Source organism: Gorilla gorilla, chromosome 7 (assembly GCF_029281585.2).
Source record: "Gorilla gorilla gorilla isolate KB3781 chromosome 7, NHGRI_mGorGor1-v2.1_pri, whole genome shotgun sequence".
Taxonomy (NCBI): domain Eukaryota; kingdom Metazoa; phylum Chordata; class Mammalia; order Primates; family Hominidae; genus Gorilla; species Gorilla gorilla.
This window is the reverse complement of record NC_073231.2, coordinates 146594915-146619388: the sequence shown is the minus strand read 5'-3', so window position 1 is coordinate 146619388 and position 24474 is coordinate 146594915. Positions and strand designations below refer to the sequence as shown.

The following is a 24474-nucleotide window of genomic DNA, read 5'->3' as shown; positions in this document are numbered from 1 at the left end:
CCTTTTTTCTTTGTATTTTCCTTATCTTTTGAATTAACCCTTGGGGGGTAATTTTTCTGTTTTCCTTAAACTATGTTACACTAACATGTGGAGGGCCCAGGAAGTTTCAGACTGTACTCCAATTTTTTAGGGCCCTTGAATACGTAAAAATACCTATCATATCAGTGTAATACTATCTTACAATCCTAAAAACCAGGAAAGAAAAGCAAAATACAGCCAAATCAATGTCAAGAATTCTTGGGAAGGCTGGGTGCAGTGGCTCCTGCCTGTATTCTCAGCATTCTGGGATTACACTTGAGCCCAGGAGTTTGAGACCAGCGTGGGCAACATGGCAAAACCCCATCTCTACAAAAGGTACAAGAAATTAGCAGGCATGGCAGCGCGTGCCTGTAGTCCCAGCTATTTGGGAGGCTGAGTTGGGAGGATCACTTGAGCCCAGGAGGTGAAGGCTGCAGTGAGTCAAGATTGCACCACTGTACTCCACCCTAGGCGACAGAGCAAGAACCTGTCTTCAAAAAAAAAAGGAATTCTTAGAAATATACACCAGATATTACCATACATATGAAACTCATATGTAGAGGGTTATAAACTTTTGCAGATCATGTACCTGCAACATTGTTGATTTTACTCCATGAATTCTCTATTCACATTGCATCATAGTACACACACCTGCAACCCAAATATAAGTAATTCCCAGACAGCTTTGATACATCCCCAGAGATTTTATGTACAATTCATACAGCTAAAAAAAAAAAAAAGAAAGAAATTTACAGGTTTTCTCTTGTGATTGTATGAATTAATTGAAATGTATGCAACATGATTTTTTCCACAATGTGTGCTAGCCTGATATATATTAGCCTATTTATTTTACTCCTTCACAATTGTTTTAGAGGTTGATATCTCTACTGAGGATTTTATAAAATGGGACAGTCCTAGAAGGACTGCTGTCAAACCAAAAAGATTGGCTGAGAGTATCAGCACACAGGAATCCTAAATCCTCAACTGCCAGGTCCCTTTCAGAGAGCCCTCAGAAGAAGCAAAACAATCAGAGGAGCTACTGTTGCTTGATGATCTGTTACGTGTAGGGCACATCTCAACTTTCTGTCGTGTCTCCTGTAATCCTCATAACAATGCCACAAGGCGGATGATGTTATTTTACCCACGAGGGCACAGCTGAAGCATTGCCAGGTGAAGTGACTTTCCAAAGCTCAAGCGGTTTTCCCCAAATGGGCTTGTGTATTTTGTCACATGTATTGCAGCTCTACCATTCACTTCTGTGCTGCCTCACACAGATTAAATCCTTTGCCTCAGTTTCTTAGGGGTATAGCGTTTCTTTACTGATTGCTGCAGTGCATTCATTCTTTTGGTTTAGCATGTGTTTCTTGAGGGACCTTCTCTGTGTTAGACACTGTTTTAGCTGCTGAGGACACAGTGTTGAGCAAGATACATGAAGGTTCCACTCTGGTGGCTGTTCCATTCTAGAGAGGTGGGCATACAGTTCACAGGAAACAAAATTATATCAGGTTGTTATAGGTAATGAGGAAAATGAGTCAGGGAACATGATTAAGAACAGTGGGATGGAGGCAAATTAGTTTGAGGAGAGGTCTCTGAATAGGTGGCTAAAACTAGAATTGGCTCTGGGCCAGCATAAGCTTTGGTGCATGGTAAAGCCCTCAGTTGGAGGTCACTGCCACTGGTGTTAGCAGCAGCTTTATGCCCTTCTTCATTAAGGCAGTAGACACCTGTCATCTGATAGACTTGGGCTTCTGAACAGGCTTTTAATGAACTTTGCAGCCATATGAAGCTGTGGTGACAAGTGCAAAACATCTGCTTAGTAACACCATGAGCTACGTGCAGGGTTGTAGAGACTTTTCAGCAGTTTGGATAACAGGGCAGCTGGGGAAGGGAAGCAGAGGTGCAGAGTTTGAGTGGCTCTCTCTCCCAAAATCCTGCTGCAGCAGGGCCAACTCATGTGCTTTACTTCTAAAGGCACGTGCTTTATATGAAAGGAAACAGTGAGGGTGCTAGGGCTGTTGTGTGGAAAGACAGCTTTAGTTGCATTCATTTTCTGAGGAGAGCATCACAAAGTTGAGCGTGTTAAACTATGGAATCAAAAGAGAAATGATTGCAAATGGCCATTTGTGTGGCTTCTGTTGCCTTAGCTGTTAGAGTAGATTCCTCCCCTGCTTAGTCTTTTTTGTTGCAAGTGTGTTAGCAGCTTCCTTCCGTCCCCAAATTTTCTTTCACAGGGTGTTTTGATAAGCCACCTTACACAGAAGCAGAGCTATAGGCCTACAGATGCCAATTTACTGTTCTTAGTATTCGCTGAAAACAGATTAAGAGGGAGAATACAGAAATAAAAGAATGTATGATTTGGAGTCTATTAAAACTTTTTTAATCTTGTAAGTATTCTTATAAACGTATAAGAATAATATAGATTATCTGCCTGTCATATAGGACTTAGGAATAGTTTACAAATAATAACTGTCTTAAAGAGAATTGATTTATTGGTGTTATAATCTGCTTCCCCAACTTTTTTTTTTACTGTAATCACTTTTAATGATGATTACATAATAAGAAGTGAATTCTTCCACTTGTAGATTTGATCTCAGTCATTACCATAGATGTGGAATGATTGATATCCCAGTGACTGTAAACCATATATATTCTCTCTTTGCTTTGAATTCTGTACCTTTAATATCTGAATGCAGTAATAAGGTGTCACAGAAGAAAGAACTTGTAGCTTTTAGTTTCATTGGTGTTAAACAAGGATGCTAGGTCAAAATATCAAAATAGAGCTCCTTGGAAATGATGCATCACAAAGTCCTGTCCCTGCTTTACTGACTCACAAGAATGGCCCAGCAGTTAAAATCCTTATACATGGAGCAGCTGAAGATTTTCCTTTTTCTAGAAAGAGAAAAAAGACAAGGCTGAAGTGATTTTTTCAGTATAGTTGTTACCACATGAGTGACTGTTTTCTTCAGATGGGTATTTTTAAATTTCCCATTAATATAGTGGTGGACTTTTAAGTTGGTGTATTACCCAAAAAGAGTAGGTAGATACATTGGAACTTCTTGACGTGATCTCAAAAAACCTCATTTTAATATGCTGCTTATTCTCCTTTTTTTCTTTGTAGATCTGCCCTTTTGACATTAATGCCTAAAATATCTGAGTTTAAAAGTTAGGAAACAAATTCCTGTTGCATTTCTCAACCCTGAGCAAATGGAATGAATTAGCACAGTTAATCTCAAAAATTGGGTACCATTTATTTTCTAAAGGTTCCGTTCAGATTATGCTGTCAAGTCTAACTGTTAATAAAATCAGATACTGTGTTTTATAGATACCAGTCTTATTTGGAGAAAGCCCAGTAGACAACTGTAGTTTTAAACATGTATTTGGTGTAGTTGAGGAAGAGCTTTGCGGTTGGTAGATTGGTTAATTTGAAGCATATACATAGTTGTTTCATGTCGTTCTGTTTTTTACAAGGGCTTTCTGTGTTAGCCCTGTTTGCTCTCCGATAAACAAGTCTGTGTATTATAACGTATTGGACAATGATGTCACTTTTATTTCCATAAATGACTCATGTGTGAGCAAAATTTGAGTAATAGTGTTTTAAGAATATTTCAGCATAGTAGAGGATTTAAGCAGATCGCTTTGCCTATTTTAATTATATGAAATACCAGGAGGTCAGATGTTTAACCTCTTTCAACATATCTGTTTCTTTTCCTGCAGAAACAGATGATTATGCTGAGATTATAGATGAAGAAGATACTTACACCATGCCCTCAAGTAAGTAAACTTCTGATTTTGTTCTTGCTCAGACTTGACAGATGCCTCCTTGCATTTAAAAGTTATTGATACTTACTGTCTTTTTAGAGCCATTTTTAATACTTCCTTGGGTGCTGAACAGAAATATTCTTTTCAACCTTTACCATTCTATATTACTTACATATGCCCACTCTAAGGTCAGAAGCCTAAAACTCAAATATCTGTAATAATTTTTAGTTACAGGATTTTTGTAATCTTGTTTTCTGACTCTATCATAATAGAACCTTTATTGATTAGGGTATTTTCTGTCTGTAGAAAATTAGTATTATTGGTTAAGTATATATGTGAATGTGTGTGTATATACACACACAATATATATATCCATATATGTATAATACACATACATACACACACGTATACCCATACTTTCACACACATATATTCAAAAATTTGCATTTTCCCCCTTTAAATTGTTTATTCTTTGTTGCCATTGACTAACCAATACAAATAGCTCGTAACCATCGTCAGTTTGTACACCTCAGGGGTGGGAGGTGTGGGGAGAGAAACAGAACTCTTAAAGGACCTTCATACAGCCTGGAAATGTCAAGATTCTGCTTCTCTCTGTGATGTGCAGCTTGTTGATTAAGGAAAATCTTGAAGCCCCAGGTCTCATGTTGGAGTGTATAGTCTCCAGATGTTGAATTAGATAAACTCTTGAAATTTCATTTGCAAAAAGAAATTTATTTCTTAATTTCATTTTCTTATTTTTTTAATGTTCCAGACAGTACTGACTTGAGTATAAAAAAAAAAATTAAACCTGCCTTTTAAAGAGTCTTCAGAAGTCTTAGAAATTAACTCAAAATCTGAATGTCCTGATTTCAGTAGAGCTATATATATTTGTAAAATAAATGTTATAGGTGCCTTATTCTATAGTATAAATATTCTTGTAAATATTCTTGTTTGGATTTTCTGTATACATTGAGGAAGCATTACCAGAATGAAGAGAAACAACCCAGTGTTGCCTTTCAAGTGTGCATTGTGCCCTGTGGACCCATGTCCCCTTTCAGGAGCTTCTTGACTAGAGAGTTACTCAAAAGAGGCCAGAGCTGAAACTTGTGTGTACATTTTGATTGCCAGTATCAGTTTGGAAAAATGTTTAAACTTAGGTTTAACTTTTTGGCATGGTGGCGCACATCTGTAATCTCAGCACTTTGGGAGACAGAGGCAGGAGAATTGTTTGAGTCTAAGAGTACATTACCCACCTAGGTGACATAACAAGATCCTGTCTCTACCAAAAACAAAATAAATTAGGCAGGCGTGGTAGCATGCACCTGTTGTTTCAGCTACTCAGGAGGCTGAGGTGTGAGGATTGTTTGAGCCTGTGAGGTCGAGGCTGCAGTGAGCCCTGATTGCACAACTGTACTTTGGCCTGGGCAACAGAGTGAGACCCTGTCTCAGAAAAACAAAAAAAGAAAAAAAACCCACCAAAACACTTGTTTACTTTTTTAATTAGCCATATAGACACTTGTACATTCCTGCAGATAATCCAGTTTTTATTTGTATATTTATTATTTATAGTTGAGCAGTAAATGTCCAACATGGCTTTCATCCATACTTGACAAAAATAAGTTACAGGAACTTGATGAGATAGGAACTTAAAAGCATTGTTTAACTAACATTGAGTTAACTTGAAGATATTTAGTTTTTACTTGTATTTAGTTCTTTAAAATTCATATTTGTGCTTAAAATATTTTAAAAATTAAGTATTATTGAAATATTCTCTTCAAGTTTGTGTTGTTAACCTAATTGCTATTAGTTATTTCTAAGCAAGGTCTTCAATTTTTTTCTCTCTTAATTGCAATACAGAAAGCTATGGAATAGATGAAGGTAACAGGATTCCTTTAAATTAACTGCATTTGCTTGCAATTGCAACCTATGGAGTGATATGAGATGTTTCAGTTTTTGGTTAACTTATTTTTAAACTATTTGTCATTGGTTTACTCATACTGTTAAATCAATGAAACTACTAGCTAAAGTGATTTTAAAGAGGAAAATAACTGTCTAAATTTTGGGTTGAATGTTCTGTGTTTATAATTTGATAAACCAGGGAGAACATGTAAAAATATTTGGCTCTTGGTGTATTTCATCGGTGATTACACTACTGGAATATATATGCGATAACCTATGGAGATGAGTTTCTTACCTGAAATAAATCAAAATACCAAGTAGCTAAATGGGTTATAATTGAATCTATTACATTCCTAATGGGCATTTTCTTTCCATGTGCCTCAAAAACCTACTGAATAATCGATTTTGTATATTACAGTAACAGTATATTAATTTGAGGCACATGGTCTCAAAAGTATATTTATGATTTATAATGTTGATACATCCAACCTTGATTCTGAGTCATCTAACTTTGAAATTAGTTTTAAGAAACTACCTCTTTAAACTCTTTTAGCTCCATGAGTAATGTAGAGATAGGATTATCATAAAGTGGAAAACTCTTAAACTTTCAAAACATAAAGTTTACTTATGACATAATTTTATGTTGCTTCCATATTTACAAACTGTAGTTATTTGTAAAATAATTGCTTTAATAACTGTGCTTTTATAGCCTTCATATATTAATACCTAAACTAATAGTTTTTAATAGTTAAGCATATAATGTAATAGTTGGGGCAATTATTTAGAAAACTATCAAATAGATATAAAATAAATCAGAAATTTAAAAACTCCTAGGAACAACATGAAAAATATCTACCTTTAGTAGAACTCATTGTTTCAGTAGTTCTTCTAATACCATAACTAATTACATGAATTCCTGTTAAAATATTGTTTAAGAGAATTCCACTGTGTTTAAAGCATTTTCATAGATTGATGTGCCACAGATGAAATTTTACTTATGGATGATCAAGAAATATGTCAAGTGTTGTTTCTACATTTGGAATATTTTACTTAAGTATTGATGTGTGAATTATGTTTTACAGCCAGGGATTATGAGATTCAAAGAGAAAGAATAGAACTCGGACGATGTATTGGAGAAGGCCAATTTGGAGATGTACATCAAGGCATTTATATGAGTCCAGTAAGTCTTTTAAGACTACCAAACAACTAGACTGATTTTGACTATTTAAGTTTAAATTGCTTTTGTTTGTCTTCATGAGTCCTTAGTTCTTCTAGGTATTAATATTTACAGGTGTCTTTTATAAAGCTCTTCATAAATGTCAGCTTATACTTGGTGTATTCAGAAACCAAAAAATGGCAACATTAGCTCCTACAAGGCTGGGCCTGTCTTTTATTCATTTTAATCTTTCAGCCTTTGTCATCAGTAACAGTTTTTATAGGTGATTGTTCTTTAGATAGAATTAGCAAATCAGATGAGAGTCAGAAACAGCCAGTATATCTATTTACCTGCATTTTTGAGAAAGAAATATTAATTTGCCCCAGTTTACCCTCCAAAAAAGATCAATAAATTTTAAAAATGATTGCTTTAATAATAGCTTGATGAAGTATCATTTGCTTACCATGAAGTTCACTCTTTTGAAGTGTACAATTCAGTGCTTTTCAGTATATTCACAAAGTTGTGCAGCTATCACCACTGTCAATTGGAACATTTTCTTCACCTCAAAAAGAAACTTTATACCCATTAGCAGTTACTTCCCATTCCACCCTTCCCCAGCCTTTGGCAGCCACTCATCCACTTTCTGTATCTATAGATTTGTATATTCTGGACATTTTGTATAAGTGAAACATATAATATATGGATTTTTTATTATCGGCTTCTTTCATTTAGCATAATATTTTTAAGGTTCATCCATGTTGCAGTATGTGTTAGTGCTTCATTCCTTTTTATTGCCAAATAATACTCTTTTGTATAGATATAGACCACCTTTTGTTTATCCTTTCATCAGTTGATGAATATTTGGGTTGTTTCCACTTTTTGACTATTAAAATGTTTCTGTGAACATTCATATATGAGTTTTTCTGTGGATATATATATATATGTTTTGTTTTTTTTTTTTTTTGGTGAGACGGAGTCTTGCTCTGTCGCCAGGCTGGAGTGCAGTGGTGTGTTCTCAGCTCACTGCAACCTCCGCCTTCCAGGTTCAAGTGATTCTTCTGCCTCAGCCTCCTGAGCCGCTGGGACTACAGGCGAGCTCCACCATGCCCAGCTAATTTTTGTTTTTTTAGTAGAGATGGGGTTTCACCATATTGGCCAGGATGGTCTCGATCTCTTGACCTTGTGATCCGCCTGCCTCGGCCTCCCAAAGTGCTGGGATTACAGGTGTGAGCCATCGTGCCTGGCCCTGGATTTATGTTTTTAGTTCTCTTTTGTATATGCCTATTAGTGGAATTGCTTCATCATATGGTAACTATTGTTTGTGTGTGTGTGTGTGAGAGAGAGAGAGTCTTGCTCTGTCAGTCAGGCTGGGGTGCAGTGACGGAATCATGGCTCACCGTGGCCTCGACTTTCTGAACTCAAGTTATCCTCCCTCGTAACTAGGACTACAGGCAAGTGCCACCGCACATAGCTAATTTAATTTTTTTTGTAGAGACAGCGTCTCTCTACATTTCCCAAGCTAGTCTCAAACTTCTGGACTCAGGTGATCCTCCTGTCTTGACCTCCCAAAGTGCTGGGATTGCAGGCATGAGCCACTGAGCCAGCCAACTTTTTCTTTCATTCTTTTTTTTTTTTTTTTTTTAGGACAGGGTCTTACTCTGTCACCAAGGGAGTACAGTGGTACAATCATGGCTCTCTGCAGCCTCAACCTCCCAGGCTCAAGTGGCCCTCCCACCTCAGCCTACCAAGTAGCTGGGACTACAAGTGTGTGCCATCATTCCCAGCTAATTATTTTATTTTTTTTAGAGACAGGGTCCCATGATGTTGCCCAGGCTGGAATGTTTAACTTTTTGATGAACTGCCAAAATGATTTCCAACACAGCTGTACCATTTTATATTACTAGCAGCAGCGTATAAGACTGCAAATCTCCACATCTTCACCAACATTTGTTATTGCATGTCTTTTTAAATTAGATTGGTGATTTTTTTAAATGACACTTTAGACTAATAGTACAATCATGTGCCGTGTGTAAAGGTGGGGATACTTTCTGACAAATGCATTGTTAGGCGATTTCATGATCGTGCAAACATTACACGGTATAGTTAGGCAAACTTAGATGGTCTAGCCTACTACACATCTAGGCTATATAATATAGCCTGTTGCTCCTAGGCTACAAACGTGTATGGCATGTTACTGTATTGAATACTGTGGGCAGTTGTAGCACATGGTATTTGCATATCTAAATATAGAAAAAGTACTGTAAAAATACAGTATAAAGTATAAAATAATGGTACACTCATATAGGGCACTTACCATGAATGGAGTTTGCAGGACTAGGAGTTACTCTGGGTGAGTAAATGTGAAGGCCTGGATTATGACTGTACACTACTATAGGCTATAAACACTGTACGCTTTGGCTACGTTAAATTTATCTTAAAAACTCTTCTTAATACTAAATTAACCTTAGCTTATTGTAACCTTTTTACATCATGAACCTTTTAAGCTTTTTTCTATTTAAATTTTTTTAATTTTTTAAACTTTTTTCTTAACTAAGACACAAACACATACATTAGGCTAGGCCTACACAGTGTTGAGATCATCCACATCACTGTCTTCGACCTCCACACCTTGTCCCACTGGAAGGTCCTCAGAGGCAGTAATGTGCATGGAGATGTCATCTCCTAGGGCAACAATGCCTCCTTCTGGATACCTGCGAAAGGCCCTGCTTGAGGCTGTTTTACAGTTAACTAGTTTTTGTTTTGTTTTGTTTTGTTTTGTTTTGTTTTGTTTTATAAGTAGAAGGGGCTGGTGCTGTGGCTTATGACTGTAATCTCAGCACTTTGGAGACTGAGGCAGGAAGATCACTCGAACCCAGGAGTTCAATACCAGCCTGGGCAACTTAGTAAGACCCTGTCTCAAACAAAAATTTAAAAATTAACCTGGCCTGGTGGCACACACCTGTAGTCTCAGCTACTTGGGAGGCTGAGGAAAGATCATTTGAGCCCAGGAGGTCAAGGCTACAATAAGTCTTGTTCACACCACTGCACTCCAGCCTGGACAACAGAGTGAGACTCTGCCTCTAAAAAATAAATAAGTAGGAGTACACTCTAAGATAACAATTAAAAGTGTAGTATATTAGAAAAAAAGAAAAACAAAGTATAGCAAATACACAAAACCTGTAACATAGTCGTTTATTATCATTATCATGTATCAATCACTATACATAATTGTATGTACTATACTTTTATATGACTGGCAGTACAGTAAATTTGTTTACACCAGCATCACCATGATCACATAAGAAATTTGATTTCTGTCATGTCACTAGGCAGTAGGAATTTTTCAGCTTCTTTATAATCTTATGAGACCACTATAGTATATGTGGTCCATCATTGACCAAAATGTTACTTTGTGGCACGTGACATGCTTGCTCAAGAAACTGTCTTTGAACTAGAATAGTAGCAGGTGAACAGAGATGGCTCTAATAAAGTTACAATAACAGAGAAAATTGACTCTTATTTTATACCCCTGCTTGGAAACTGCAAATGACCATTTTCTTCCTCAGTAACTCCATGTTTACGCATTTTTTAATGTCCTTTACACGTGTACTAGTGATGCTCTGAGCATTACTTTTATAACCCAAAAGTTATAAAAGGGTTTTTTTTTTATCAAAGATAACAGATAATTACCACCAGTAAACTAACCAAATTAGTTCACTTTTGGAAGCCTTTACTCTTGTGCTTATATCAAATTGTATAATTTGTTATATATTTTTTGCTGTTTTTTACTCCTTTTTCAATTTTTTTTAACTATGGGTGTATTGTCTATATTCCACAGTCTCTTAACTCTGCCCTTTGAGGCAAAGTAGAGTAGAAGGAGCAATGGATGCAAATTTAGTGAAAAACAAACAAACAAACAGACAAATTTAGATCTGGCTCTGCCTCAGTTTGAGATTGGGGGAGATAAGGTGACTACATTACTGGAATGTAACTAAATTATCTCTGAGCTTCCTATAATCTCCAAAATTCCTGATAGGTAAGCATTCTAAAGTTCCCAGAGTACCATGACTTAAACACAGGTAATAGCAGGGTTAGTGGACTTTATTTCATTCACTTTTAAAATACGTAATCCATTTTAGTTGTGAAAATACAAGATAATTTTTTAAAATAGCCATAATCTAAATTTAATTTTTTCTTTTTTTTTTTTGAGACGGAGTATCGCTCTGTCGCCCAGGCCGGAGTGCAGTGGCGCCATGTCAGCTCACTGCAAGCTCCGCCTCCTGGGTTCACGCCATTCTCCTGCCTCAGCCTCCCGAGTAGCTGGGACTACAAGCGCCCACCACCACGCCCGGCTAATTTTTTGTATTTTTAGTAGAGACAGGATTTCAACGGCTTAGCCAGGATGGTGTCGATCTCCTGACCTTGTGATCCGCCTGCCTCTGCCTCCCAAAGTGCTGGGATTACAAGCGTGAGCCACCGCACCCCGCCTTTTTTTTTTTTTTTTTTGAGACAGAGTTTCGCTCTTGTTGCCCATGCTGGAGTGCAATGGTGCAATCTCAGCTCACCGCAACCTCCCGGGTTCAAGCGATTCTCCTGCCTCAGCCTCCCAAGTAGCTGGGATTACAGGCATGTGCCACCACACCCGGCTAATTTTGTATTTTTAGTAGAGATGGGGTTTCTTCACGTTGTTCAGGCTGGTCTTGAACTCCTGACTTCAGGTGATCTGCCCATCTCGGCCTCCTGAAGTGCTGGGATTACAGGTGTGAGCCACTGCGCCCGGCCCATAATCTAATGTTTACTGAATGTTTGTTCCAGTCCCCAAGGATTCACATTTTGTTAAATATCTTTTTCTTTTTTTTTTTTTTTGAGATGGAGCCTTGCTCTGTTGCTCAGGCTGGAGTGCAGTGATGTGATCTCCGATCACTGCAACCTCCGCCTCCCGGGTTCAGGCGATTCTCCTGCCTCAGCCTCCCAACTAGCTGGGATTACAGGCACACACCATCACACCCGGCTAGTTTTTGTATTTTTAGTAGAGACAGGGTTTCACCATGTTGCTAGGCTGGTCTAAACTCCTGACCTCTAGGGACCCACCTGCCCCGGCCTCCCAGTGTGCTGGGATTACAGATGTGAGCCACCATGCCCAGCCTGTTGAATTTCTTTCTTGTGTATATTGTATATGTTTGTTTTGTTTTTAATGTGGGAGTCTAATTTTATAGTGCAAAGCAGTCTGTTCATTTCTCTTAAGTTTCTATTATAAATCCTTTTTCTAGAACATGTTCTTTAGTATTCTGTAAAATCAAATAATATTTTATCAAGCATTCTTGATAACTGGTCAAAATGTAACGTGGCATAAATTTCATGGGCAAGGACCAACCATTGGATACTTTATTTAAGGTTCAGTTAATTCTTTTTTTTTTTTTTTTTTGAGACGGAGTCTTGCTTTGTCGCCCAGGCTGGAGTGCAGTGGCACGATCTCGGCTCACTGCAAGCTCCACCTCCCAAGTTCACGCCATTCTCCTGCCTCAGCCTCCCGGGTAGCTGGGACTACAGGCGCCCACTACCACGCCCGGCTAATTTTTTGTATTTTTAGTAGAGACGGGGTTTCACCGTGTTAGCCAGGATGGTCTCGATCTCCTGACCTCGTGATCCGCCCGCCTCGGCCTCCCAAAGTGCTGGGATTACAGGCGTGAGCCACCGCGCCCGGCCTCAGTTAATTCTTTGAGCAATTTTGTAATCATTTTCTGCTCTGTGACAGCTACTGTTTCTAGGTGGTGGGGGGATATAACTTAATTCTACCCAAGGCACAAGTTGACGGCAAAAAAGACGTACACTAAATCCCAAGAGGGTCTGAGAAAAACAATGCATGGAAAATGGGAGGTCAAGATGCTGTTCCACATGGGATGGTCAGAAAGAACTTCTGACAAGACGTGTTAGCAGAGCTTTGAAGTAAGACAGGGAGTGGAGCTTGAGCATTCTCATGGGGAAGCCTGTTCTAGGCAGAAGGAACAGCCAGTGCAAAGGCCATGAGGCGGGGCAGGACAGTACACCACCAGGAGGACGGTGTGGCCGCGGAGCAGAGGGATAGGAAACAAAGGGAAGGCAAAAGGAAACCTTTTGGAGACTAGGAGAGCCACCAGGGGACATGTGTGGGGCCATGTGAACCTTGAGGTAAGAATTTTGACCTTCATTCTGAGAGTCAGTAAACATGAAGTTTATCTGATTGGCACACATTTTTTTCTTTATTAGGCAAGATTATCAGGCTTGTTTTTTCTTTTCTTCAAGCACCTGCTGATCACTGGCACATTCTCTCATTATTATTCCCAGCCTTAAAATCCATTATTAAATCTAATTTTCTCTTAATTCATCCTAGAATAGCTTTTTTCTACATTTATTTGTTAAGATATTTTAAATGTCTACTAGCTGTTATTAATTCAGAGCCTAATCATGCATCCCTTGTCTAGGCATAGTGGCCACAAGGTGGTATTTTCATTGAACAATGAAAAACTTCTCTTTTCCCTAAATATTGCCTGTATTTTACAGAAGATTTTAAAAATCTATTTTGAGTAATTACCAATTAGTAACTTTTTAGTTTTTAGAAAAAACCCTTTGCACATGTTCTGGTCTTACTTACTTTGAACTGACCCATTCTCCAGCAGTCCGATCTCTGTAACTGGCCCTTCTAACAGTTCAGCATTCCCTAGACCTCTGCTGTCCACTTTAGGGGCCACTAGCCGCATGTCCTATTCGCCAAACCGAAGGCTGAGCCTCATAATCTGCTCATGTGTGGCATTTTGTATATTTGCCAGCTATGGAATCTTACACTTAGCATTCATTTAAAACCCTAGGTCTTTAAAGAGCAGTATTTTGTTTGCATTTCCTTAGACTGTCTTAATAAAGCACCATGTTTACTGAGTATTTGATTAGTTGACAGGATTAATGATGGTTTTAAGGTCTTATGGAAGATTTTGTTGCTCTGATCGTCTATAAAATGGACATTTTCTGTCAGTTTCACAGTATACCAGCCATACAGTTTTCTCATATACCTGTTACTTGCAGCCAGCCTCATATTTAGCTAGAAAAAGAATTCATGGTCATGGTCCTAAAGAAGTACACAGTCTAATTAAGGAAGACAAGACTAACTCATTCAAAGCAAAGTGGTTACATTTTAGCACAGATACGGTTAATGATTCTAAGGTTGTAAACTCAAACATTTAGTAGATAGGGTATTCTGTGCTCTTGTTCACATTCTGTGTGAGCCAACTACTCTGTCCTCCAAGGACCACATCACCATTACCACCTGAACCCCTTCCTTGAGGCATCTGGCACATGGGCATGCCTCCTCTGCAGGTGAAGAAAGGGAATGTAGTCCCTGAGTCGATGATACAGTTCTCTTACCATTCAGGTTTCTCTTGTTTGAAAATGTTTTATTTCCTGGAAACATATAGTATACAATTAGTGTGAAGTCTAAAATAAATAAAGGTATTTAAGGTATTTTGAAAATATGCGACAGCTAACTTGTTAAGCAAAACACAATTTAAGGTATTTTTAAAATATGACACATCTAACTTATTAATGAACATCTTCATTTAAAAGAAATATATTAATAGCATTAATTAATTCTACAGATCTTTACTGAGCATATAGTATGCATCAGTGCTATACTAATGGGGATTTTTTGACAAAACAGGCAAGTTACCTGCTGTGTTGAAACTTACATTTTAGTGATGGAGAATAGACAGTAGTTATGTAAATGACAATATTATCTCTGTGTTATGTATAATTGTAATATATAAAATGATATAAAGTGAAAGACAATAGTAAGTGTGCATAATGACTTTTTGGCTTTCAGAGCAACACATTTTCTTGGTTTGTCTCCTGCCTTCCTGGTCACCCCTTCTCAGTCTCCTTTGACATTTTCCACTCTTCTCCCTGACCTCTTCATGTTGGAGAGCTTCAAAGCACAGTCCTTGGACCTCTCTCATCTCCCTTGGTGATTTCGTCCAGTCACATGGGCTAGGCTACTTCTGGATTTCTATGTCCAGTTCAGATTTCTTTCTTGAATGCCAGTCACAGTATCCTGCTGGTCACTTCACCTGTGTGACTTGGCTATCTTACTGACATCTCAAGCTTATTACATCCCAAGCCGAGCTTCTGATCTTCCCCTTCCATCTTGTCAGTTTTTCTGGTCAAAAACCTGAACTTGACTCTCTCACACCTGCATCATGAGCCACCTTTGCCCTAGCTTCAGAGTATAGCCAGAATCTCAGCCCTTCTCTCCACCTCCACTGCTACCATGTTTGTCCAAGCCACCATCACCTGTCACCTGTCACCTGGGGTACTGTGGTAGCCACCCGCAGAACTCCCTGTGTCTCTAACCTTGCCTCTCTGCAGCCATTTCTCAGTACCACAGCAGAATGCTCCTTCAAAATTTTGGGTCAGGCCATGGTACTCCAATGTCCAAACCCTACCTTGGCTCTCCATTTCACTTGAGTAAAAGTCGCATCTTTCTGTTGGCCTTGAAGGCCCTGTGTGGTCTGGCCCCTCCGTTCCTCTCTGACTCTGTCATCTTCACCCTCCTACCTTCCACCCTCTGTGCCAGCCTCACTGGCTTGCTCATGTTCCTTGAGCACGCTATACACTGTTCCCTGCTGTTTCTTAGCCAGCTCCCTCTCCTCCCTCCTTTAGTTTTTTTTGCTCTTGTCTCATCTGCTCAGTGAGGTCCCCCTCATACAGCAGCCTCCATCCCTGTCTCCATATCCTGATCTGCTCTCTCCCTTTTCTGTAATGCGGTTACCTTCTAACATACTATGTAATTAATTCTTTATTTATTATCTGTGTTCCTCACTGGAGTGTAAGTGTGACAGATACAGGGACTGCTGCCTCTGCTGTTCATCAGTGTATCCCAAGCACTTAGAGTAGTGCCAGCCACATGGTGTATCTTTAACGCATGTTTGTAGGTGAATGAATAAATGATTTGCTGTAATGTTTCACGTGCATGACCATTTTTCTCAGGGGATTTTATACTGAGTGTTTTTAAGTATTCCTCTCATTGTTGAGATTTTGCCGTTCTGATTCTGTCTGGTCCATAACCCACATAGTTGCAAAACAGACAGGTTTTCATGAATCAATTAATATAGCAAACCTTTTTGCATGTGTGTGTGATTCTATAATTTCCCTAACACAGGAGAATCCAGCTTTGGCGGTTGCAATTAAAACATGTAAAAACTGTACTTCGGACAGCGTGAGAGAGAAATTTCTTCAAGAAGCCTGTAAGTGTCTAGAAATTTCTGTGGAACTCCACTTGACTTTCTATCTGTGAAATCCAAACTGTCTCTGAAGAAATAAGAAAAATAATGTTTTGACTTTTAGGAGACAGCTATGTTTATTATTTTGCCTTGCAAATTAATGTCTAAATTTGTACAAGCACCTATCTACAGATTTTTCCAGGTAAACCATCATGTTTTATGTGTAAAGGTAGATTGATGTGCATTTACTTTATACTTTGGTACTTAGGCCATTACACATCTTTGCACTGGAATTGGTGCAGATATATAAGTGATCCTAATGTTGATGCTGCCCAGAGCCCGGGAATGTAGAGGTGAGCATGACACACACAGTCCCTGCACTGATGGAGCTCATAGACTAGTGAAGGAATAGGGCTCTATGACCATTCCCCTTGTCCTGCTACAAAATCAGAACAAATCACCCAGGCTGGGCACGGTAGCTCACGCCTGTAATCCTAGCACTTTGGGAGGCCAAGGCAGGCAGATCACCTGAGGTCAGGAGTTTGAGACCAGCCTGGCCAACATGGTGAAACAGTCTTCTACTAAAAATACAAAAAATTAACCGTGCATAGTGGCACGCACCTGTAGTCCCAGCTACTCAGGAGACTGAGGCAGGAGAATAGCTTGAACCCCAGAGAGGGAGGTTGCAGTAAGCCGAGATAGCGACACTGCACTCCAGCCTGGGCAATAGAGCAATCTCTGCCTCAAAAAAAAAAGAAAGAAAGAAAAAGAACAAATCACCCAAAACGAGGCCAGGTGTGGTGGCTCGCATGTGTAATCCCAGTACTTTGGGAGGCCGAGGTGAGAGGATTGCTTGAGACCAGCCTGGGCAACATGGTGAAACCCCGTCTCTATGAAAAAATTTAAAAATTAAAAAAATTAGCTGGGCATGGTGGCGCATGCCTGTAGTCCCTGCTACTTAGGAAGCTGAGATGGGAGGATCACTTGAGCCTGGGAGGCCCATGTAGCAGTGAGCTAAGATCGCGCCATTGCACTCCAGCCTAAGTGACTGAATGAGACCCTGTCTCCAAAAAACAAAAGAAAAGAAAACTTCACGCAAGAAGAGACCTCAGGAAAGGACTCTTCTGACGGCTTCCCAGGTGACTTTAGCTAGAAACACATCTATTTTTTTGAGGCAGTGTCTGTCTCGGGTCTCGCTGTATCACCTCCTGGACTCAAGGGATCCTCCCATCTCAGGGCTGCAAATACCTGGTACTACAGATGGGCGCCACCACATCCAGCTAATTTTTTGTATTTTTGGTTGGTTGGTTGGTTTTTTGGTGGGGGGGGGGGGGTTTGGTTTTGTTTTTGTTTGTTTTTTTTGTGTGTGTGTGGAGAGACAGGTTTTTGCTGTTTCCCAGGCTGTTCTAAAGTTCTAGGCTCTGCCTACATCAGCCTCCCAGGGAGCTGGGATTACAGGCGTGAGCCACTGTGCCCAGCCCTTAGAAATAATTTTCTCCACCTCCATTCCTCTGACTCTTGGTTTGTGCCTCCTCTGAAGAAGCTACCTTGAGTGAGCTCTGCATGAATAGGTCTTCTTTCCCAAATGTAAGCTCTTAAAGAGCAAGGATCTTGTCCACATCAAGCTCTTCCTTACCTGCCCTCAAGCGGTGATGTTCCTCTTCCTCCTTTCCTATGGTTTGCCTCTTCTCATGCTTCAGGCCCCAGCTTAAACATTACCTCCAATAGAGAACCTTTTTCTGACCACCATATTTAAAGTCTCCCCTTAGTATTTTTTGTCACACAAGACTAGTTCTTTTTCTTCCTAATGATTCCTAATTAAAGCTACATTGTTTACAAGTGATTATTGCCTGTCTCTTCCTCTCTTCATCTAGGCCTTAAGCTCCCTGGGGATAAGGACCATGTTTGTTTCGCTCACCGCTCCATACTCAGTGTCCTGCACAGTACTTGACACCTAGAGAACACCTGGTAGATGTTTGTCATTCTGGTGTCCTTCATTATGTGTGCATCAAATGAATGCCTTCTGTTTTCCATTCCAATAAATTAATAATTCATAGAGTAAGCCATGTGGTGACTACATTAATTAAGTCTTAGTACATCCTTAATCCTATTCCTGAAACTTTGACTTAAGTACAAGAGAAGGCCTGGCCAATGACTTCTGTCTTGACTAGTTCATTTCTACATAGCACCTAGGCCAAGAAAACAGACCACATCAGTCATCATCACCCAACACCATATCTGCCTTACCTTTGCTGGTATTCTTGTGCATTTTATATTTTCAAAAATGAAAATTTTAAAAATTGGTTATCTTTTCCTAAAATTGTGAACAGTTACTGTGTTGTGATTTTGTAGGACTTTGGAATTGTCATTACAAAAATCAGTTACATAGTTTTATAGGAGTAGTCAAGTCGGACTAATTGTTTTCTTCTCTGAGAGGTTACTCAGCAGTTATTTCAGGGAAATGTGATAGATGTAGTGTATCTAAACTTCTCTAGGGCTTTACCAGGCTATATATAAGAGAAAAAATATGGCCTCGATCAGGAATTGTTAAACTTTTTCTTTAAAGGGCCGTATAGTACATATTTTAGGTTCTGCAGACTATGCAGCCTCTGTCCCAAGTATTCAGCTCTGTCATTGTACATCCACAGACAGGACAGAAAAGAATGAGCAAGAATATGTTCCAGTAAAACTTTATTTACAAAAGCAGATGGCAGCCCCTGGGCCTTAGCTTTCTGCCCCAGATGGGTAAATTGCAAGGGAAACTATTCTATGTGTTGATTTTTAGTTCAGTTTGGGTAGAGTTTCCTAGTGGCCACAAGACTCTCTTAGCCTTGTGCTGTTTTGTGTTTCTAATAATTACTTCTGAGGAAATATGAAAGGCTTGATAATTATATGTGAGAATAACATAAAACCAAAAGTTATAATGAATAGTTACTTACAGTAAATTGAAAGTACGGTTGTGAATATGCTGGGTGCCTGAGTGTTTATCCAAAAATATCATGGTATAAGCAATGAACTGAATGTGACAAGGTGAGATTTAATTATATGTTTTGGATTATGTGCTGGGTGTTTACATTATATGGGTTTTTGTTGGTGATGTTTGTTGAAAAAAACTACCAGGTCCTGTTCTTGGAATATGAGGGAAAACTTGTAAAACACATAAGTGAGCTAGACAGAACACCCACTAATATTGTTTTGCCCATTTCAAAGTCTTTCACAATTTTTCCTCACAATGGGCGATACCAGCTATTCTGTAACATGTTGGCAATATTACATGTTGATCGTATTTTTAAAATTACTTCTGTTATTCTAATTTCCTTGCTTGGCATCAGAATTATTTTTCCTCATTTTTATAGTCTGTGAAATCAGGTGTTTTTGGACCCACTGGACCAGGTCACCTTTAAAATCACTTCCAGTTTTGAGATCCTATAGTTCTGTGAAGTCTGTCCTGTGTCTTACTAATCCTAGTATACTGTACAAGTAACCTTCTTAGCCCTGATACTAGAAATTATAAATGCATACACCTTAACATACATGTTCACACACAGATATGTATGTCTATATGCAGTGCCCTCTTGGTCATCTTGGCTCAATTAGGCAGTCAAACTCATGTTACTGCCATAGGCCACATTTAGCATCAGACTCTCCTGAGAGTAGTAGTACAGGACCATAAACAAAGTATGCCAAAAAAGGCAGCAGCTGGCATTTCTCTCATGTGAAAGTCCTCACGGCTGTCCTGGAAACTTTTTTTTTTTTTTTTTTTTTTTTTTTGAGACAGAGTCTCAGTCTATCATCCAGGCTGGATGGAGTGCAGTGACGCAATCCCGGCTCACTGCAGCATCTGCCTCCCAGGCTCAAGTGAGTCTGCTGCCTCAGCCTCCTGAGTAGCTGGGACTACAGGCACACACCACCACGCCCAGCTAATTCTGTATTTTTAGTAAAGATGGGGTTTCACCATGTTGGCCAGGCTGGTCTCAAACTCCTGACCTCAGGTGATCGGCCCACCTCGGCCTCCCAAAGTGCTGGGATTACAGGCGTGAGCCACCATGCCCAGCAGAAAGTCTTTTATAGGGCCCTGAAAGCAACCAGTTAAATTTAAGAGGACAGGACCACAGTGGTGGATGCAGGAACCATTTATGTCTAAGATAGAAATCCTTTGTGAGTGCCCCATGGGTTGTGGCTTCCAGGGCCTTGCAAGGAACACACCCAGTTACCATAGTCTCCACACTCAGGGCAGCTTCTAGCTATAGCTTTCCACCAGGTATTTTTAATCCCATTTCACCTCCTCCCGCAGCAATTCACCAGTCAGGAGTGATTTTTACTGTAAAGATGGTTGCTTAGTAAATGAATTACACACTCCTACTTATCAGATTTCTAGAGGAAAACCTAGGAAGCTAGCCCAAGGTCACATCTGTCCATAGGAAAAAAGAAATGGTCGTCATCGTCTTTCTTCTCCACTTCCTCCTCCTTCCTTCCTCCCCCTCCTCCTCCTTCCTTCCTCCCCCTCCTCCTCCTTCCTTCCTCCCCCTCCTCCTCCTTCCTTCCTCCCCCTCCTCCTCCTTCCTTCCTCCCCCTCCTCCTCCTTCCTTCCTCCCCCTCCTCCTCCTTCCTTCCTCCCCCTCCTCCTCCTTCCTTCCTCCTCCTCCTCCTTCCTTCCTCCCCCTCCTCCTACTTCCTTCCTCCCCCTCCTCCTACTTCCTTCCTCCCCCTCCTCCCTTCCTCCCCCTCCTGCCTTCCTCCCCCCTCCTCCCTCCTCCTCCTCCCCTTCCTTCTCCCCTTCCTTCTCCCCTTCCTCCCCCTCCTCTTCCTCCTCCCCCCTTCCTCTCCCCTTCCTCCTCTTCCTCTTCAGCCTCCCCTTCCTCCTCCTCCCCTTCCCCCTCCTCTTCTTCCCCCTCCTCTTCCCCCTCCTCTTCCCCCTCCTCTTCCTCCTCCTCTTCCTCCTCCTCCTCTTCCCCCTCCTCTTCCTCCTCCTCCTCCTCTTCCCCCCCTTCTCCCTCCTCTTTCTTCTCCTCCTCCTCCCCTTCCTTCATTCTTCCTCTTCCCCCCTGCCACATACGCAGAAGGAAAGAAGGATTTTTCTTAGAGGTTACCTTACACCTCAATAGTAGGACATACCTTTTTGTGCCAATTTATGCCCATTTGTGAGCTGAACTGACCTGTGGAATTGAGTTTTAAAGTTCCCCTATTGCCAGCCTTATGTCTTAATTGAATTCATCTTCAGAGAAGCTGAAAGAGTTTTCAAAAGAATAACTAGGCCGGGTGCGGTGGCTCACGCCTGTAATCCCAGCACTTTGGGAGGCCGAGGCGGGTAGATCATGAGGTCAAGAGATCGAGACCATCCTGGCCAACGTGGTGAAATCCCATCTCTACTAAAAATACAAAAAATTAGCCGGGCATGGTGGCGGGCGCCTGTAGTCCCAGCTACTCGGGAGGCTGAGGCAGGAGAATCACTTGAACCCAGGAGGTGGAGGTTGCAATGAGTCGAGATTGCACCACTGCACTCCAGCCTGGTGACAGAATGAGACTCCGTCTAAAAAAAAAAAAAAAAGAAAGGATAACTATGGAGAACTTTTTTCCTAGTAACAATGCGTCAGTTTGACCATCCTCATATTGTGAAGCTGATTGGAGTCATCACAGAGAATCCTGTCTGGATAATCATGGAGCTGTGCACACTTGGAGAGGTACTGTGATCCCCAAAGCTTGCCTTCTGGACTCAGCGTTTGATATCTTTTGCTTAAGAAAGGAAAATATAAACAGTTTATATCTTGGATTTTCAGGAGAGTTCTGATTTAGGATGTATGTCATTATAGTTTTGGTTCAGAGAATATGGATATAAATATCTTCATCATTAAATTCCCAAAGCATCCCCTTATGCAGTACTGGCAGCAATATCTTCCCCAGCCAAGTACTTTATCAGGACTGGTAGCAGCAGATGGCCAAATGTTTGGTTTTATTTTTTCTCTCTGGTGCCATTGCCTAAAAAACTAGCCCAGTGATCTGAGGATGAAGTAATCTTAATGGAGTTTGGGTAAATTAATGCTAAATTTAGGTAAGTCTAAACATTTCCTTAATCTTTTTGGGAATTCACTTTGTAGCATCTCATTTTTTGAGAGACAAAGTCTCCCTCTGTTGCCCAGGCTGGAGTGTAGTAGCATAACCACAGCTCACTGCAGCCTCAACCTCCTGGGCTCAAGCGATCTCCCACCTCAACCTCCCGAGTTGCTGGGACGACAGGTGCATGCCACCATGCCCGACTAATTTTTTAATTCTTTATAGAGACGGGGTTTCACTATGTTGCCTAGGCTGGTCTTGAGCTCCTAGGCTCGAGTGATCCTCCTGCCTCGGCCTCGCAAAGTGTTGGGATTACCTGGCTAGTAATACCTTTTAAACCAACTTATTTAAATCACAGTTTCTTTTTTCTTTTTTCTTTTTCTTTTTTTTTTTTTTGAGACAGAGTCTCGCTCTGTCGCCCAAGCTGGAGTGCAATGGCACGATCTCAGCCCATTACAACCTCCGCCTCCCAGGTTCAAGCACTTCTCTTGCCTCAGCCTCCGGGACTACAGGCACGTGCTGCCAGGCCCAGCTAATTTTCGCATTTTTAATGGAGACAGGGTTTCACCATGTTGGCCAGGCCGGTCTCGAACCCCTGACCTCCAGTGATCCGCCTGCCTTGGCCTCCCAAAGTGCTGGGATTACAGGTGTGATCCACTGTGCATGGCCGTACTTTCTTTTAAAAATGTGAGTAATAAATGAATAGCTCTCTCACTTTCTCCAGAATACAGAAACAAATCAGTGCATCACCAACACTTGGAAACTCATTAAACAAGTTCTTGTGCCCCATCCCAGGCCTGCTGAATCAAACACTGGGCGGGGGGAGCATTGCATGATTTCATCAGCTGAACATCTCTTCCTCCTCCACCAAATCAAATGGAGTGCTTATGTATAATTTCTTGTTCACGGTACTTTTCTGCTTTTGCTTTTGGAGAGTTTGCTAATTCTTCTGGCTCAAAAAATATGGCTAAATATTTCTCTCATCAGTTATTTAGAATTAGGGTATTAATTGTGTCTGCCTTTCTTTGCCATGTCAGCATTTACCTCTATTAATGGTGTCAGTGGTAGCATGAACAAGTAAGTACGTTGTGATAAATACCCAACATGACTGTTCTGTGCTTCTGCATCCAAAACTTCATGGGGAAGGAAATAAGAGGGGAGATTCCTTCTTGTCTCTGCTTTCTCCTCATTACATTATCCTCATACCTTCCCAGAGCCACAATAAGGTTTGAAGTGGAGATAACTGACTGTGTATTAGCCTTGTTTGGATAGTAACGAGATCTTTTTTCTTCCAGTTATTATTATTTAGCAATAATTTGTACTGTGCTTTTGTTCATTCTGTTGAAGCTTATCTTTCTATATTTTTTAAGAAATTTGTCGTTAGTCAAAAATATTTTAATTTCATGATAGGATTTCAAATAAAAAATAATCTGAATCCAGAGTTTAAATGTTTCATTTATTATGCTTTATTAGAAGAGACTTGAAGCCATTCTAATATTATTAAAAATGCATTGAAAACAGCATTATTGTTGAATGTAGCTTTTTTGCTTTTGATTTCGATTCACTGCCACTAATTCTTTTTTTTTTTTTTCTTTTGGTCATTGTTCCAAAAGCTGAGGTCATTTTTGCAAGTAAGGAAATACAGTTTGGATCTAGCATCTTTGATCCTGTATGCCTATCAGCTTAGTACAGCTCTTGCATATCTAGAGAGCAAAAGATTTGTACACAGGTAAGATACAGTCATAAAGCTGTTAAGTTCCCTTCTGAAAAGTAGTGATCAAGAAACAGGGACCCATTTGGACCCTCTTTGGACCCTTTTGGATCCAGGGTCCCCTTTGGTACAGTTTTGTACCAATTCTACAAAATTCTATTCTGTATACCATTGAAATCTATTGTACACAGTTAATAGCAAGTCATGCTGCATTATGTCCTATCAGAGTGAGATGCCATGGCTTGTTAATACACATTTACAGGATTTTTACACACGTGGAGTTTAAAACATTGTGATACTTTCAGGTCACTTATTCCTTACACAAACACTATAGAGAACCTGTACTTGGCAGCAGAGCAGTGAACATGTGGAAGTGGTCTCTAAAACAAATATTGTCTTGGAACTCTCCAGGACAACACAACCTTATGAGTGACATCTGTTGGCATTCTGTGGAATTTCTGTTTATAGCCTGAGTCTCTGTTTGAATGCAAGTAAAGACCCTTAAAATTTGTTTGCCAAGTATCATATTAGAATTGGTGTTTTTGTTATCCGGCATTAATACAAACTTCATCCAAAAAAAAAAAAAAGAAATAGGCCGGGCGCGGTGGCTCATACCTGTAATCCCAGCACCTTGG

The 24474-nt window shown here is 40.1% G+C and overlaps 1 protein-coding gene across 26 annotated transcripts in view; it reads left to right on the top strand.

The window, feature by feature from the left end:
- PTK2 (protein tyrosine kinase 2) overlaps positions 1 to 24474 on the top strand; it is a 340227-nt gene that overhangs the window by 229875 nt on the left and 85878 nt on the right. For 15 of the 26 annotated variants that reach the window (XM_055349577.2, XM_063709533.1, XM_063709530.1 and 12 more), the window contains 6 exons: positions 3733 to 3789; positions 5635 to 5655; positions 6759 to 6856; positions 16017 to 16101; positions 21658 to 21758; positions 23742 to 23857. In XM_055349577.2, the coding sequence (XP_055205552.2) occupies positions 3733 to 3789; positions 5635 to 5655; positions 6759 to 6856; positions 16017 to 16101; positions 21658 to 21758; positions 23742 to 23857 (478 nt within the window). The remainder of the gene's footprint in view (positions 1 to 3732; positions 3790 to 5634; positions 5656 to 6758; positions 6857 to 16016; positions 16102 to 21657; positions 21759 to 23741; positions 23858 to 24474) is intronic. The other 11 variants (XM_055349579.2, XM_055349578.2, XM_055349573.2 and 8 more) reach the window with 1 other exon arrangement.